General features: G+C 34.9%; 1 protein-coding gene across 2 annotated transcripts in view; it reads left to right on the top strand.

The window, feature by feature from the left end:
* Positions 1-389: 389 nt before the first annotated feature.
* Positions 390-18,017, top strand: part of TBC1D4 (TBC1 domain family member 4) — an 80,167-nt gene continuing 62,539 nt past the window's right edge. For both annotated transcript variants that reach the window (XM_051983927.1, XM_051983926.1), the window contains exons 1-4: positions 390-974; positions 2,843-2,932; positions 8,862-8,966; positions 15,269-15,401. In XM_051983927.1, coding sequence (XP_051839887.1) covers positions 645-974; positions 2,843-2,932; positions 8,862-8,966; positions 15,269-15,401 — 658 coding nt within the window. In that variant the 5' untranslated portion in view covers positions 390-644. The remainder of the gene's footprint in view (positions 975-2,842; positions 2,933-8,861; positions 8,967-15,268; positions 15,402-18,017) is intronic.

Genomic DNA, 18,017 nt, shown 5'->3' with positions numbered 1-18,017 from the left:
GATGCTGGCCTTGGATCACATAGGCAGTATCTCAATTTGGATTTGAACACTTCTTTCTGATTCTGAATCCAGTTTTGTACCTATTGAATGTCAGCTCCATGGAAATTTTACAATTGTCTGTTATAGCAACATAAATATAACTTTTATATTTATGAATCCATAAGAATGATATCCATGTAATAGTTTGGATTTTACCTGAATAAAATTTTATATATCAGTCATTTAATGATTTCACTTTTCTGATTTATTTAGATTAGCCTTTGATTATTATATAATTTATCTGTCATTTTGAAAGAGAGTCTATATATTAGTTATAGGTAAAATAAAAATAGTTTCCAGCTTTCCAAATGAAATGAGGATTTTCTTTTATTTTCTTTTTTCTGCAGGTTCCTGATGTTATTAGTAGTATAAGGCAAGTGTCTAAAGCAGCTCTGAAAGAGGATGCCAAACCTAATAAAGATAATGAGGATGCCTTTTACAATTCTCAGAAGTTTGAAGTGCTTTACTGTGGAAAGGTAACTGTGACCCATAAGAAGGCCCCATCAACCCTCATTGATGACTGCATTGAAAAATTCAGCCTACATGAACGTCACCGTCTCCGGCTCCTGAGTGAGCAGCGGAATTCTGATTCCAGCAACGACCTTATGGTCTTTGAGTCAGAAGTACCCATTTCATCAGTAGATGGCCAATTTGAGGAGCTTGATGAGACAGCTTCTCCTGCCTCTGGACTAACCATGGTGGTGGGGCAGACAAGTCTGCCTGGCTCTCGCATTGGCTTCCCTGAAAGAATTTTGGAAGATTCTGGTTTTGATGAACAGCAAGAATTTCGGTCTCGATGCAGTAGTGTGACTGCAGTGTCACAGAAGAAAGTGCATGATGGTGCCTTAAAAATACAGCCACGAAGAAGACATGCCAGTGCCCCGAGTCATGTTCAGCCCTCAGACTCAGAGAAGAATAGAACGATGCTGTTCCAGGTACTTGTTGAGCGTTCTGTGAGAGCTTTGTTCTGCAGGTTGGGACACCTTGTATTGCAGCATGAAGGCAGACAGGGGCCAAGTGGAATTTTACTCAGACAAGGAAGAGTAGAGATAAGGCAGAAAACAAAGGAAAGAGAACAAAAGTGCCCTAGGTTTGGAGTTAGAGAGGATCTGCTTTTGAGCCAGAGTTTGGGTCAAAGCCAATTTTGGATTTTAATATTGAACTAGATGATTTCTTAAATTTGAGGAAATTGGGAAGGGAGGACATGGGATATAAGAAAGAGACTTATGGGTTTCTTCCCAGAGTGCTCTCTGGCCCTAAGAGCTTCAAGGGAGGTGTGAATTCACAAAGTTACAAAGTTAACTTTGTGAACTCCAGCATTGTATCAATTAGTTCTACTTAGTACCTTGTTTCAGGTTCTGGCCCAAAACATCTTCTTGTAAGATCAGATCAATAATCTATCAACTCTAAATGAGTTAGCAGTTTGTAAAGATTCCAACAAGAGACAAATATGAAAGGAGCAGACTAAAAACAGCAAAGTAGAATTAATTTAAAGGAAAAAAGATAACATGTGGCTTTCTGTCTTTTCTACCAATAAATTGCATGATATCTATCCAAGATGAAAATTGTTAACCTAGATCTGCAGATAAGTCACCTGAAAGGATTTGGTGTGGAGTAGCATATTTAAGGGAATCAAGAATGGGATAAGTGAAGAAAATTTCTTACTAAAAAAAAAAAAAAAAGAAAATCTAGATAATCATCAGAGTTTTCAAAAGAGATAGATGTGTAAGATTTATCTGTATATCTATCTATCTATATGCACACATATGTGTGTGTGTATATATATAATATACATACATATCTGTATATGCATAATAAATGTATGTATACATAGAGACAGAGAGTGAGAAAAAAAATCAGGTAGTCAAAGAATTCTGAAGAAATAGATGATTCAATCATTGAATATTTGTCATTAGAAGAATTAAGGGAAAAACATACTGCAGGCATTAGAAATAGTATCTTTTCTACTATTTCACTCAACTCTCACTCCATCCCTCACTCTTGCCAAAATAAAGCAACTTAACAGGTATAAAATAAAGAGATCCTGAAGTTCCTTCTGTGTAGGACCTGAGGGGTCATGTAGTTAACTCCCAGCACTTTAGGAATAGTCCTCAATTATCAACATATAGATAAAAAATTATCTTTACTGAGAAAATGCCAAATTTTTCTTTAGTGACTCATTCATGTGTTTTAACAATCATTTCAATCGGCATACATGGATCATCTTTCATAAGGAGGATAATACTAAGTGAACATATTAATTATATTTGTCTTGACAGACATGTAAGTTTTTTTAAATAATAACTTTTTATTTTAAAAAAATATATGCTAAGATGGTTTTCAACATTCATTCTTGCAGAACCTTGTATTCAAAATTTTAATAAGATTTAATAAGATGTCTTTTCCTTTAGGGTCAGTCTATATATGCACTATAAATTCTTAAATTAACAATATTATTGTCAGAAAACTTGGTAGTAATAGCTTTATTTCAATTCAGATTTAAAACAGATCTGCTGTGAACTCACTGTCTCACAAGAAGATAAAACATAGTTAAATTTATAATTTTTTTCAGAAGTAGAGAAATTATTTTGGAGAACTGCATATTTATATTGGATTACTTGCTGTCTAAGGGAGGGAATAAGGCAAAGAGAACTGTAATTTTATCGCTAAAAGATGGATTGGTAATGGTTAGTATATTCGAGACAGGCCAATTCAGTATATATTCATAATTGAATTTTTGTTGGTAAAGTAAAATTTTAAGTACTTATATATTGAAAATAATTTGTATGTCTTTATTTTTAAGGTTGGGAGATTTGAAATTAATCTAATCAGCCCAGATTCCAAGTCAGTTGTTCTAGAAAAGAATTTTAAAGATATATCTTCTTGTTCTCAGGTATGTATTATAGGAAATGTTAATATTTAAGCAAATAGTCCATGTAATGAAGGCATGTAAATAGACCTGAAAATAACCAGATCCAAAAAAGCTAGGTTTTAGTTTCATATATTTTAGGTTGGTGTGTGTGTGTGTGTGTGTTTATAAATATATATGTAAATTATATATAATCATTTAATTATGCTTATATTATATATAATGTATATTATTATAATATATTCTATAATAATATAATATATAATATAATACAATACATGCTATGATATCTAACATGTAAATATATTTATATTATTTAGTATATAATATATTATCTATCTATCTATCTATCTATCTATCTATCTATCTATATATAATGTAATCTTAGATTATCACCTGTCTACCCTATCCCTCTCTTCCCCCTTAATAAATAGCGTTTCTCAGAATCTTAAGTAGAGAGGACTATGGGTATGATGTGGTCATGCTTATTCTTTTGAACTGAAACTGATAGGAAAAAAGAAAAGTAGTGTTCTTAACTAATTCTCTCACAATTCCCATTCTTTTACCACCTCCTTTTGTAAACAGTTACCTCTTCATTCCTACCATTCAATCACTAGAAATCAAGAAATCTGACTATTGAAATATATTAGTTGTTGACTTTACTTTTCTTTTTAATTTGAAAATATTTTAAACAAAACATGTCAATATTTCTCAGTAAATGGTCCCATCTAGACAAATATTGTCATGTCTGCTTCACTCTTTGTCTGATTGAATGGGTTGCTTTTAAGTTTTTTCACTCAGCCCTCTTTTCTAGCTTCCTTTAGGCTCCATCTGGTTGAAGACAGCAAGCAGCCTTTAGGAAAAGAATGGGAGGATCCTTTATGAGAGAGAAGTACTGCTTTCTTACTTTCAGGAAAGAAGGCTGCTTTCTTTACTGAAAACATCATGTCACTGTTTTAAGTCCTACTGAGCTAATGAGGTTCTCTGAATACGGAAGTTGTGTGTGTGTTTTTCTCTCCACTCATTATGGAGCTAATGAAAGATTTTCTTTTAGTCACTAATGAAGTGTGTCAGACTTAGATTACTTTCCCTTGGTGGTTCTTTGATCTAACTCTCAATTGTGGGATCGCCTCTGGCCCCAGCATCAATTCCAGCAGCCTTTGGGCTAACTTTAGCATTTTAGGAATCACAATAGGTATTTGTAAGTTGAATTTAAGCCCATCCCTATTTTTATGCCGTCACCACACTCACTTTCAAAATAGAGAGCCCTTCTAGCCAGTTGCTGCATGACTAAAGTCTTGGCTGCCTGGAGGAGACTGGAACAGTCTCGAGTATTCTCTAGGAGGTGTTTTGGAAGTGATCCAGGCTTAAATTGAGGAAATGTAATTGGATTGTAGATGGATAGAAACTGTGGTAAGGGAATGAATGAAAAAGGCTGGACAGTTACTGGGGAAAGGAAGTTGTGTGTCACTCTGTGATTGTATGGTGGTCCCTAAAGTGTTTGTGATATATTTACACCAACAGTGCATTTTAATGATAACTAAGCAGGCAGTGGGAAGTGGTGCAGAGATGGCAGACACCTGGGCCAACCACATTGTAGTCTTCAACACTTCCTGAGTATGATAAAGTCTAAACCAGATGAAAATATAATTGGAAAGCACTTAACAGAATAAATAAAAATACAGTAAAAAACATAATGTTAATAGGAGGTTTTCTGAGTCAGCATGTGGCTTAGAAAGATTCTTATATACAGTTTAGTGGTTTTTGTTTCTGTTTAAATTTGATAATGCTGGTGCAGTAGACATTGTAAACTCAGACTGTATAATCCTGAGCAAGTTTCATATCTCTCCAAACTTCATTTTCCTTATCTGTAAAGTGGACTTACTGTGTTAAACTATTAGACTTAGGTAGGAAGACCTGTATTTGAATACTGCTTTCAGAATAGGCTTACAAGCTGAGTGGGCAAGTCAGTGACTCTCAGCCTCAGTTTTTTCAGCTATAATATATTTAAAGTTATAGTACCTATTTTAAACTGTTGTAAAAATTAAATGAGATAACATATTAAATTGATATATAAATACTAGTTGTGATGATGTCTCTGAGGTTTCATCTAACTCTAAATCTGGAGTTGTAAAGTTCTTCCATATAAAAAAAGAACTACTTTGTGTTAACTCTAGATTTCTTTTCACCTTATTATATTTGTATAGTATTTGAATAGTTTTCAGATTGATTCTGTGTTCAACATGCCATTTGATGACAATAGAGTAAAAAACTCAGTGATAAGAGGTGACATATGTATAATGTATCACATGGTTTGGTAGCTTGATGCCATTGATATTTTTTTCCCTGAAGTCTTGAATCAAAGCATTTGTTAAAAAAATTTTTTTGCAATAAAAATTAGTTACAAAGTGCCTGGATGATCTCAGTCTGATTTCATTAGATACCAAAGTCATTGTATGAGGGCTTTTAAAATTTTATTTTTTATCAATATTTTATATTATCATTTTATTTATATACAAGATAAACATCTTGTTTATAGATAAAAGATAAACTTAAGTGACAGAGTAGAGAGTTTTCTTGGCAACATTATTAAGCTTAGATACTGGAAGGCTGGTTAGAGTGGATTGTCTTTCTTAGCCATTTTAAAATTACATTTTGGACCCACATCCCTAATTTTACATTCCATGTCTTAGAGATTGCCTGATTTTGTGGAAAGAATACTGTGGTGAGAGATGGTAAGAACTTAGTTTTTAGCCCTGATATTGTTACTTTTTCAGCTCTAAAAAAAGATCTAAACAGTTACTCTAATGGGTTTCCTACTAATGTGTGTCCTTGTGTCAATTAACTTAAAATGCCAAAAGTAGGACCAGAGTAGGGCAAGGGCTCTATACAGAGGTGAATAAATCACAAATATGTACAAATATTTACTTTCCATGCCTGGACACATTTTTTTTGTTTTTTGTTTTTTCTTTTTTATTGAGATTCATTGTAAAAGATGCCAAATTATTCATAAATAAGGGGAAATAAAATTTTAAGCTGTGCTTTTATTTACTGATGTTGTTTACTGCTTTATAACCAGTGTATAAATTCAGTCTTACATGTATATTTTTGAAGAAAAATTTTTGAGGAATATTTTGCAGCTTAAAATGAAAAATATACAAAAAAGAGCTCAGAAGTATGTGATAGGAGATCTATGTTTTGTTTTCTTTTTTGAGAGAACAAAGATTAAGAGTGGAGTTACGCCATCAATCATCTAGCTGTGTGACTTTGGACAAATCATTTCTAATTATAGGAACAACTATTTGCGGCCTCAGTTTTGTTTTTTTATGAAATTAAAAGGAAAAGTCTCTTTTCAGTTCTAAAATTCTGTTCCTTTTTCAGTTTATATGTGAGATACATGGCAAAATGTAATAAGCATATAACAGCAACAATAATAATCGACATGTATTTATTGTTAATCTAGTAACAATCCTGCAAAGTTGTTAATAATAATAGAGCAGGTAATATATCTCCATTTTATAAAGAAGCAGAAGGTGAGAGAGATTCCAAGTAACTTTCTTATGGTCAGTAGATGCCTGAAGTGGAAATTGACATCAGGTCTTCCTGAGTCCGGGCCTAGCATTTTTATCTTCTATGGCCTACTGACTCTCTCCTGGCTTTTACCATGACACTTTGTATGCCCTTAAATTCATCCCCTCTGCTTTTTCTAGATCCTGCTCATTGAAATAATTCTCTTCCCACATATCTTCAAGTCTCTCCCTTTCTTTTCTTTACTTCCCCTCTGAACTGTGAACCTGCTCAGATCCTTCACTAATTCCTTCACTAAAACCTACTTATTCAGTGTTTTTCTTTTTTTTGAAAAAAGTAGTTTATATGCAGTGCCATATAATCACAGCACCTCTTAAGTTTCAATTTCTTTGTCTTTGAGATTAGAGATTAGATAAAAGCATCTCTAAATCCTATGATGCTCTCACAATTTGGCTTCTATTTCTGCTATTATAAGAAAGCATTCCTTCAGAAGTCACTAACAGTTTCTTCATGGCCATTTCCAATAGCTTCTTCTCATTCTTTCTCCTTTTTGACTACTCTATAGTATTTGATTGTGCTAATCTCTTGTGCCACCATTCCCTTGCTCCTTTTCTCTTTTTATTGTTACTCTTGCCTCTTGATTTTTGTGATGACACACTATCATTATTTTCCTTCTTCCTTTTTGATCATCTTTTTCTGTTGTATCTTCTCTTCCTGGTCCTTATGTGTAATGACCGTGTATTTAAAATCAGCCGGAGTCAGGAATTCAGGTTAAGGGAAAAATCTTCAATCTTTATTGAAGTGAAGAGATGAATAAGGTTTGCGATAGCAATATGGGCACCTGCGACAGGAAGCCAGCTAACAGAGAGAGATCTAAGCTGAGCAAACCATCGCAATGGCAATGCAAAAAGTCTCTCCTTCCCCTTCCTTTTCCACTCCCCTGCCTCCACCCACCAAAATCATCATTTCCTATACAACACATCAGGACTTGCACAAAGAGTGGGCGGGGGCCATTCTTTCTCCAAGCTTATATATTAATAGAGTATGGTCCAATTACTATTTAGCCTCATGTGCTTGGGACCTCAGTGCATCAACTCAAGCCTCAGCCCATTACATGAGGGATAGATACTCAAGGTTCTTTTCTCTGACATTTTTTATACTTTGTTTTGGAAAGCTTAGCCATTGCCATGGCTTAGATTCTTTTTCTTTCTTTTTTTCTTTCTTTCTTTTTTGTTTAATTTATAAAGGTTTTTATTTTCAAAACACATGCATAGATAGTTTCCAACATTTACCCCCATAAAACCTTGTGTTCCAAATTTTTTTCTCTTCCTTCCCCTCAGATGGCAAGTAATCCAGTATATGTTAAACATGTGCAATTCTTTTATACATTTTCCCACAATTATCATGACACAGAAAAATCATATCAAAAAGAGAAAAAATGAGGAAGAAAACAAAATACAAGCCAACAACAACAGTAGCAAAAGTGAAAATGCTATGTTGTGATCCATACTCGTCCCCATCTCTCTCTGGGTGCAGATGGCTCTCTTCCTCCCAAGACTATTGGAACTGGCCTGAATCATGTCATTATTGATAAGAGCCATGTCCATCATAGTTGATCATCACATAATCTTCTTGTTGCCCTGTACAATGATCTCCTAGTTCTGCTCATTTCACTTAGCATCAGTTTATGAACGTCTCTCCCAGCCTTTCTGAAATCATCCTGCTGATTATTTCATATAGAAGAATAATGTTCTATAACATTTATATACTATAATTTATTCAGCCATTCCGCAACTGATGGGCATCCATTCAGTTTCCAGTTCCTTACCACTACAAAAAAGGCTGCCACAAACATTTTGCACATGTAGGTTCTTTTCCCTTTTTTTATGATCTCTTTGGAATACAGGCCCATGGCTTTGATTCTTGCTTTTATGCTAATGACTTTTAAACCTCTACTTTCAGCCTCTCAGAAATTATCTTTATTTTTTTCAGTCTCCTAACTTTATACCATTTGTATTCTTTTCTGCCCTGTAGCTTGTATAACTTTGCATATTTATATCTGTCATAGCTTTTCCTTTTCTATGCCTCCATTATCCAACTAATATACTGTAATCTCCCCAAGGTCAAGAACTTGTCTTAATAATCTTTGTGTTTTTGCCAGTTTCTAGCAAAATATTTTTGTATATTGTGACTCTTTACAAATAGTTGTTGAGTGAATGAAGTTTCCTTCTTTTTTCTGGAAACCAACTTGGAAACCAGATTTTTTTTGCTATAAATTATCAAGAAGTTAGTTATAACTCTAGGAATCTTACAAAACTTTTATCCCACTGGAAGTAGTACATGACTTCTTAAAGGGCATGTGTATATGTACATAGAGTGTATATTTTCATTTCTAAGGATCCTCCACTTTCTTTTCCCTTTCCAGGGTATAAAGCATGTTGATCACTTTGGATTTATCTGTCGGGAATCTCCAGAACCTGGATTGAGTCAGTATATTTGTTATGTGTTTCAGTGTGCAAGTGAGTCTTTGGTAAGTGATATTATTTAGTCCTATATTGGAAAAATAAATTATTAAAAAATGTGCTTTCTTTTTTCCCCCCTAAATTGAATTAAAGAAGGAGTAAGAAAAATAGAGAGAAAATGGAAGAAATGTTTGAACTCCAAAAATGTGCTAAACATTTACTAAGTACTTACTGTTATGTGAAAGGCAAAACGTAGGGATTGTGGATGGAAAACTGACCTTTCATTTCAGGCCAGCCTGGCTTCAGTTCCTGTTTTTGACACTGACTGTTTGACCATGAGGAAATAACTTTTCTGTGTCCTTGGAAAGACTGCCTTACTAGACTGCCTTACTAAGACTACAGATTACAGAGGAGTGACTCATCAACATGGAAACATGAAGAGTTTCCCCATAGGGAATTCCCCACACTAGTGAAATCACAGGTTTAGATCAACAATAAGATGTATATGTTAGGGTCTGGAAGTAAAAGGACAGATCTGATATAGATCCTGCTATTAAAGAACTTGGAATCTAAAGGGGGCAAAACACAATCCTCCAACTAGTGCTCTATTGTTTGTTTTTACATTGCTGTTTGCATGTTGTTTCTCCCACCAGATTGTGAGCTTCTTGGGGGAGAAATTGTCTTGTACCTTTCTTTGAAGTGATAGGATTTAGCACAGTGCCTGGCACACATCAGGTGCTTAATACATGCTTGTTGCCTGGATGACATAAGTAGCTATAATGTAAGAGACAGTGGAGTAAATACAAAAGAGATGTTCTTGCAAAATTTTGTGAGCAGTTTGACAAGGGCAAGATCACTTTCACCTGAAAGAGTTTCAAATCCTGTAAAAATAGCAGAGAACAGACACCAAAACCATATTGCAGGCATGTTCACTTTTCTAAGTTTATGCATTTCAATGAACTTTAAAATCCCATCATTTTTAAGTGGGGTGTGTGTGTATGTGTTAATAGTGGGGATACAAGAGTATGCTTCTTTTCTTTTTTCTCAACATAAGGAAGGGGAAGAAGCTTGGTGTAATGACGGCGCTCGCACTCAAGACACCCCAGAATCAGTCCGAGTCAGGATAAGCAAAAGTCCTCAATCTTTATTCTTGGCTCTAGACGTAGGATTGAACAGGATGGAAGTAGAATCTCCCCGACTGCCTTCTCCCTGTTTACCATCCAGCCTGTGTCCCTGGCTAGCTTTACTCTATCCCCTCGTCCCTCCTACAGTCCTCTTATAAACCAATCATTGAGTCAGTACGGATAATGGAAAGGACCATTGGCCAAGCATATGCCCATAGAGTATCGTCCAATCAGTAGTTAGCCTCAAGCTCTCAGCAGTCCTGACCTCAGTGCATTGAATTCAATAGTTTCAGTCCTCTACAGCTTGGTTCCTTATTTCCTTCTAATATCTGCTTTGAGAGCAAGACAACAAAAACCAGTGAAAAATTGGGGGGAAAAATTAGTCTTTTTTTTTTTTTCCCCTTTTCTCTTCAGTTTCTTAAGTGATGCTTTACTTTGAGCTTTATCTTCTTATCTGTAACCTTTGTGTATTTTTTGGTGGGGGAAGGGAGCTTTAAAGAACAGATTTTTTTTTTTTTTTAACATTGTCTTGTTTTCTGATCTGGATTTTCCATGTTGTGTTTCTTTCCCTCTCCCTGTTCTCTTTTATTTATCTCCGGGTCAAAACAATCAGGTTTGTTGATTAAGATATGGAACCAAATGAGTAAATTAGGCTTAGATAAGAGTTTAAAAAGTACTTAGATATTTTTAGTCATCCGTACTTTTTAACCTATTCTCTATGCAAGTCATCTCTGTTATATATTTTTAATGCTAATTCTCCCATTTCTACTCACCTATAAGTACTATATAAATACAGTAACTGAAATATTACAGGTATCACTTAGAAGCACACAACACAGAAAACTTAGACATTGTCCCCATGAATATACACATCCTTAAAAGCTGTACATATACCACCTTGTTCAACACTTCCCTCAATCCCACCTCATCTCACCAATTCCATTGCAGCTTTTGTTCATTTTCACTTGGCAATGATAGAGATTGAATGGAGAAGTAGAGGAATAATGGATGGGAGTGTTTATTTCCTAATGTAATTTTCATTGTAGGGGATGACAGTGTTTGGCTTGCAGTTTCTGTCTTTTACCAAAGACAATGAAGGCTGTGCCCATAGCTAAGAATCTTTTTCTGATGTCTAGTATGATCTCAATCAGTTTTTAGATGCTGACAAAACTCTTACTTTTTATGACTATACTAAAGGGAAGGATATGCTAATTAGGTCCACTTTCCTTAATTATTTCTATCTGTACTTCATACTTTTTTGGGGATAGTTTCCATGAGGAAGGAATGAAGGAAATTTTTTGACCAACCCGAACTAAAAAGAAGTTACCCTATAGCGTCAGTCTGTTATTTTAGTGTATTTTTATGGTTTTAAGTGATATTAAATATTTCTATAGCTTTGGTCAATTCTCAGATATATGATAATTTTGGCAGAGGGAAATCAGTTTAAAAAACTTTGGGTATCTCCAGCATTAATACCCCAGCAACGCTGTGACTAAGGAAACAGACTGGACTGGCTGTGAATGTCTGACCATTGTATGGAGAATATACTGGAGTCTTAGTTTCTGCGTGATTGAATTTAGAACAAGAAAATTCCAGAAATCAGAAATTCTAGTTACCATAATTATATTAATACATATATAATTAGATATACAGTACAAAATGGAGAGGCATCAGAACTATAAGATAGAAGAACAGTTACATATAAATTATCCACATAATGAGGTATAACTGAAACAGCTGACATACAAGGATCAAAAACAAAGTCATTTAAGTAGTATGGTTTCAAGTGACAGTGTCATGGATAAGGCTTGGTAGGTGTTTAAGACAGCACATTACATAATTATATCTGAGATCTTATCTTTGTTCAGTACAAAGAATACAGGAAGCCTTTTTTTCTGCTCCTATGCAGCATAATTCAATTCATTCAGTGACATTTCTTTGAATTTAAAAAGTATGTATCACTTTTGGGGGAAATTTTACTTATGTTGTCTCTTAATAATGCCTCACTACAGCTTTTTCCAACTGGTTGTACTAGAGTAGTTGAGGTTATAGAATGGATAGACAAAAAGGTAAACTACTTAGAAGCAGAAATTTGGGCACAATGGAGTCAAATGACTATTCATGAACTATCCGAGCAAATATAATATGGAAATGGGATTGACAGGACAACAATATATGAAGTTTGGATACTTATTCTTTTATACTGAGCATTGGTTAGACCCTTGATTAAAATCTTATATTCATTTGGATCTACATATTTAAAAATATGGAAAAACCAGGGACTGTCTAGGGGAGAAACGCTAGAAATAGTATTTTTTAAAGATATTTTTCTTTTGTTCTAGTTATTTTCCCTGACTATTAATGTACTTTCTCGTAAATGAGTCTGCTTTTCCTCCTCCTCACCTCATTTCCAGGAATAAAATGTAGGCTCTTTGTAGGCAGAGACTACCATTTTTGTGTGCTTTAAAAATTTTTTTTTTATATATAACGTGCAGTGCCTTGCACATAGGAGGTAAGAGGTAAATATTTATTGTGTTGATTTGAAGGAATGTAACAGTAGTGCATTGTTAAAAAATATAAAAATCTATGATTATTTAGCCTAGAAAAAGAGACGAGAAAAGCATGACTTAATAAGAATAGTTACAGGGATTTGTTAAGTATATAAGACAAATGGATTTAGTGTGCAGCAAACTAGAGCCATACAAGTAAGTCATTAGACTATTTGGGGATTCATGGATTTCATCCAGAAAGTCTTTTTCAATTTCTTCCTTTGTCTCTCCAAGAAATAAAAGAAAGCATCCTTCAATTTATTCAATTGACAGGCATTTGTTAAGTACGTAGAGTATGTAGGACAATGCTGATCTGGATCCCACCACTGATCTGGGAGCATCTATACAGTGCTAGCTATTGGGATATAAAGATAAATGCTGCAGAGTCTTTGCCTTCAAAGATTTTTGACTCTTATGCTGATGAATCAGTAAAACAGACTGCCATTTTGTTCCTGTTGTGTAAATTTGGGATTGATAACCATTCATCTCACATATATGTCCTACAGCATAAGGCAAGAGATGGAACCAAATAACATCTTGAGATGTTTTATGCCCAATGAGACTGAATTATTTCTTTAAAAAAGCTAGATGGTATAGTGCATAGAACTCTGGGGCTAGTCAAGAAGACTTGAATTCAAATTTGGCCTCAAATACTGTATGACTGTGGATAAGCCATTTAATAGGTTTGCTCAGTTTCTGCATCGGGAAATAGAGATAATAATAGCACCTGTCTTTCTAGGATTGTTATGAGGACCGAATTAGCACCCTGGATACTTTAGAATCAGCCGGAGTCAGGATAAGCAAAAGTCCTTGGTCTTTTTTCTTGGTTGAAATGAGAGGAATGGACACAGGAATCTCCACACCTCTCTTCTTTGTCTCCAGCCCAAAAGTCACTCTGGCTTGTCTTACTCCACCCTCTAATCCTTCCTCCAAATTTCTGTATATACCAACAGATCAAGCCAGCACAGAATAGTGGGCTGGGCCATTTTCCAAGCATATGCTAATAGAGTATTGTCCAACCAGTAGTTAGCCTTAAGTGCTCAGTTGGCCGACCTCAGTGCATGAACTCAAGAGTTTCAGCCCTTTATAGATTGTTGTTAAGATGAAATGAAATAATAATTGTTAAGCGCTTAGCACAATGCCTGGCACTTTTGAGAGATAAATAACATTATGGGAGATTTAAAATAAAACAGTATGATTAAAATTATAAAATAATTGCAATCAAACAGTGTATTTTGTTGGAATTCAGTAAAAATATGCAAATAAATTTGAGAGCCCTTTGAAAAGGGTTCCATTTTTATTTACTGTAAAAATGACTAAGAACATTTTATACTTAGATATATTTATTTAATGTAGTCAATTCTTCAAGGAATCTTTTTTATATTAAGACTAAATAAACTGAACAAGTTAAATACATTTTGAGGCTACTACTATCAATCAGGAAACTAATCCTTAAGTGCATTTAGTAAAAAGATAGTTCCTTCCCCAAACAAACACACCCATAACATTGAGCACTTAATCCAGAATAGTTTTTTTTGAAAAAGTGCACAGTAAAAATAAACTAAGAGGATGTGTATTACACTTTCTCTTTACAAGTTTCAGAGCCCTTGGTTGTTTTTTTTTTTTTTTTTTAAATATATCCTAAAGTAGGTGATCCCAAAGGTCTATGAATAAATCTATTTTACATGAAGTTCTTCCCAAGGATCCATTATAAGGGGACAAGAATAATGTATTTGATTTTTAATCTAATCTATGTTTTCAATGCCATGTATATACACAAATGGAAGTTGACCTGCTACTTTAAATAACACCTTATCCTTAAACTAGGGGAGAGGTTCTAATACAAATATTGTGTTCTAAGCATGATTCTAGTTTTGAATATCTAAAATGCTTCTGGTGAGTATTTATTATTCTAACTTGCCTGCAGGAAAACTATAGAGTTCGACCTTTTTTATTTCTGTGGAGTGTGGGAAAACCACACTCCTGTATTTGTGGTTGTGTCATAGAGAAGGCAAGGGCTCAGGCTAAACCAGTGAACAATGCCTGCAGATGAGCTGTTACTTGGCCCTCAAGAGTAACAGCCAGGAAATTTAGAAGGCTGCATTCAAATCTCCTGATCCTATTAAATTAAAGAACAAGAAAGAAATGAGTTGGCCTGAGATGCTCCCAGATCAGTGGTGGGATGCTTGGCCTGAGATGCTCCCAGATCAGTGGTGGGATGCAAAGCTTCCTCAGTACCTGACATGGGTCAAAAGTAGAATGATATTATTTTAAATACTCTGAGGAGACACCATTGACCATAGAATTTTTTTAAAAAAAATCTGAATTGACCACATTTCCTAGTCATTCCTTCCCTTTCACCAACAAAACCATATCAAAAATAAAATGATATGAGTAGAAATTACCACAACTGATAGCTATTCATAGCATAACAACATATAGCCAGCAAGCAAGCTGCTCCTGAGGGATGTTGCAAATGATCTTTTTAACTTTCAGAGATTTCTGTCAAAATATTTAGTTTAAAAAGCATGAATCAAACTGACTAGAAAACTATATCTAGTCAACCATTAATCAATCCTCACCTCAAATTCCCAATGCTTTGTCTATTCATGAATAGTCTTATGTTGCTGGATAAGTTTTTCATTCAGTTCCACACGAACAGCCTTTTATAGGCTTGCGTTTTGTTTCTTCTTGTAGGTTGATGAGGTAATGCTCACCCTGAAACAAGCCTTTAGCACAGCAGCTGCCCTTCAGAGTGCCAAAACTCAGATTAAATTGTGTGAGGCCTGTCCAATGCACTCTTTGCACAAACTCTGTGAAAGAATTGAAGGTATGTATTGACTTGGTCTCCACAAAAGAAGTGTGATTTCTGCCTGGCATGTAGGAGATATTTAAAAAAGATCTGCTGACTTGACTTGTATTTGCTAAACCAGAAAAAAAAATTTCTACTTTTATTTCTACTTTTATTAAATGACTCTTTGTTTCTGATTGAAGTATATGCTGTATTCCCTGGAGATTCAGGTAGAGAATATTGACAGAGAACAGCTTCCCTTAGCAAAGTTCTCTGCTCCAAATATCAGCAAATATTTGTTTAAAATCTCATATCATAAAATGTTGTTACTGGTCAATGATTTCTTTTTTGTTACTGATATGTTTATTTTTCTGAATAAAAATTTAGAACTTTTTTTGATAAAGCATTCTCATTTTGCAGTTGAGGAAACTGAGGCAGACTGAGATAAATCACTGCACTGAGTTAAACAGCTAATAGGTGTAAGAGGCTTGATTCAAATTCAGGTCTTCTTGACATCAGGTCTTGTGCTCTATCCAATGCAACACTTAGCTAAAAGAAAGGAAGGGGAGATGATCTCTAATTCTAATCTAAAATGATAAAGCATTCTCTAGGGGAGAAAGCATGGCCAGGGTTTGGGGAAAAGAAAGAAAAGTGATTTTTATGAAAATTTAGGAGCTCATCTTTGTATAGAATAAATTTTAGTTTTTGAAAAAGATTACATTCTTATCTCATGTAACTTTGAACATGGTGAAATTTCTTAAAGGCATTTGTTGATTAAGGTTGGAATCCTGGTACAAGTTAAAAACCATTCAAATTTGAATTACTTGATCTTTCATAAAGTCATGGTTTCACGGACTACATTCCTAAATCACTTGTTGATTTGGACTGCTGTTTAGGGGAGGGCAATAAAAATTTAAGGGTAAAACATTCTTAACACAAAAAATTAAATATTTTATTTTAGATATTGTGGGGGTCTATGGCAATTTCACTGCTAAGTAGCATATATTTGCCCCTCCCCAATTCTCATTTATTAGGACAAAACATTACAGGTTAGGTGGATAGGGGCTAGTTTCATAGAAATAGTTCTTTTAATCAATGGGTGACTTGACCAAACAGTGTTACAATAAGATTTTGTGACTTAGCAAATAAAGTTTGGTTAGAAGGTATTTACAGATCTTATTGAAAGATGAGGTTGATTGGGATATATTGGGTATACTTGGAATTGGGTTAAAAATATGTAGACTTTTTGTTGCCATGGAGATACCGCCCAATGTCCATCAGCTAGTGATATCTTGGAAATGGAACTGCTGGAATGGCTTTCAAAGAATTCTAGGTAACAGTACCAGAAAGAAGAGAGTAAGGAGATTCATAGCTCAGGAAATGTCATTCATCTTGGTGAAATATGGGAACAGGTTGGGCACCTACATGTTCCCCTCTTCTTTTTTCGCTTCAGTAAGGCAATGTGAACTGCAGAATTGAAGGTCAGTGAGGGTATTTGCTTCTGCTAATAAGGTTATTGACAAAGGATAATTGCAGAACTGCAGAATTAGAGATAGTCTCACCTTCCTTTCTTTTAGCTAGGTGTTGCATTGGATAGAGCACTAGACCTGATGTCCTGAGGACCTGAATTTGAATCAAGCCTCTTATACCTATTAGCTGTATGACCCAGTACAGTGATTTAATCTCAGTCTGCCTCAGTTTCCTCAACTGTAAAATGAGAATAACAATTGTACTTCCCAGGGTTGTTGTGAGGATCAAATGAGATATTTGTAAAGCTCTTAGCACAGTGCCTGGCACATAAAAGGTACTTAATAAATACCTGTCCTCCCTCTGACCCTTCCTTCTTCCCTTCCTCCTTTCTTCCTTCCTTCCTTCCTTCTTTCCTTCTCTTTTTCCTTCCTTCCTTCTTTCCTTCTCTCTTTCCTTCCTTCCTTCCTTCCTTCTTTCCTTCCTTCCTTCCTTCCTTCTTCCTTCCTTCCTTCCTTCTTCCTTCCTTCTTCCTTCTTCCTTCCTTCTTCCTTCCTTCCTTCCTTCCTTCCTTCCTTCCTTCCTTCCTTCCTTCCTTCCTTCCTTCCTTCCTTCCTTCCTTCTTTCCTTCTTTCCTTTCTTCCTTCCTACCTTTCCTCCCTCCCTTTTCTTTCTTTACCCTCCTTTATATAAATGAAATTAGTGATCACCTACCCTGTTTGCATAATCCATGCTAGCACTGTAGATAGAAACTGGGGATATTGGTCATTTGGGGGAAAATGGGAGATGCATCCATCCTTTACTAAAAAGTATTTGGGAGGGCTAATAAGAAATGATTTCTCGCCTGGAGGATCACAAGATTTTTTCATCACTCTGTGATCATAGTTATGAGCCAGCTTGAAGTTGATTTATAGAAAATAGTATAAAAAGATTAAAAACTGAAACAATTTTAACAATTCTTATCCTAGAAAAAAAGATAAGCAACTGGAGGCAGAAATGAACTACATCAAGATAAAGGGCAGAGAGCAGGGGAACCATCTCCTTTCAGATTCAGATTCAGTATATATATTGCTTCCTTTGCTGGGAGCAATATCCTAAATCCTTCCCCCTTAATATGAAGTTTCCTTCAAAAGTTATTGAAATTGTCCTAGAGAATTCACTGGTTCATGGAACTAAAAGCTCAAGCTG

This window comes from Antechinus flavipes, chromosome 3, assembly GCF_016432865.1.
Source record: "Antechinus flavipes isolate AdamAnt ecotype Samford, QLD, Australia chromosome 3, AdamAnt_v2, whole genome shotgun sequence".
Lineage (NCBI taxonomy): Eukaryota > Metazoa > Chordata > Mammalia > Dasyuromorphia > Dasyuridae > Antechinus > Antechinus flavipes.
This window is presented reverse-complemented; position numbering and strand designations above follow the sequence as displayed.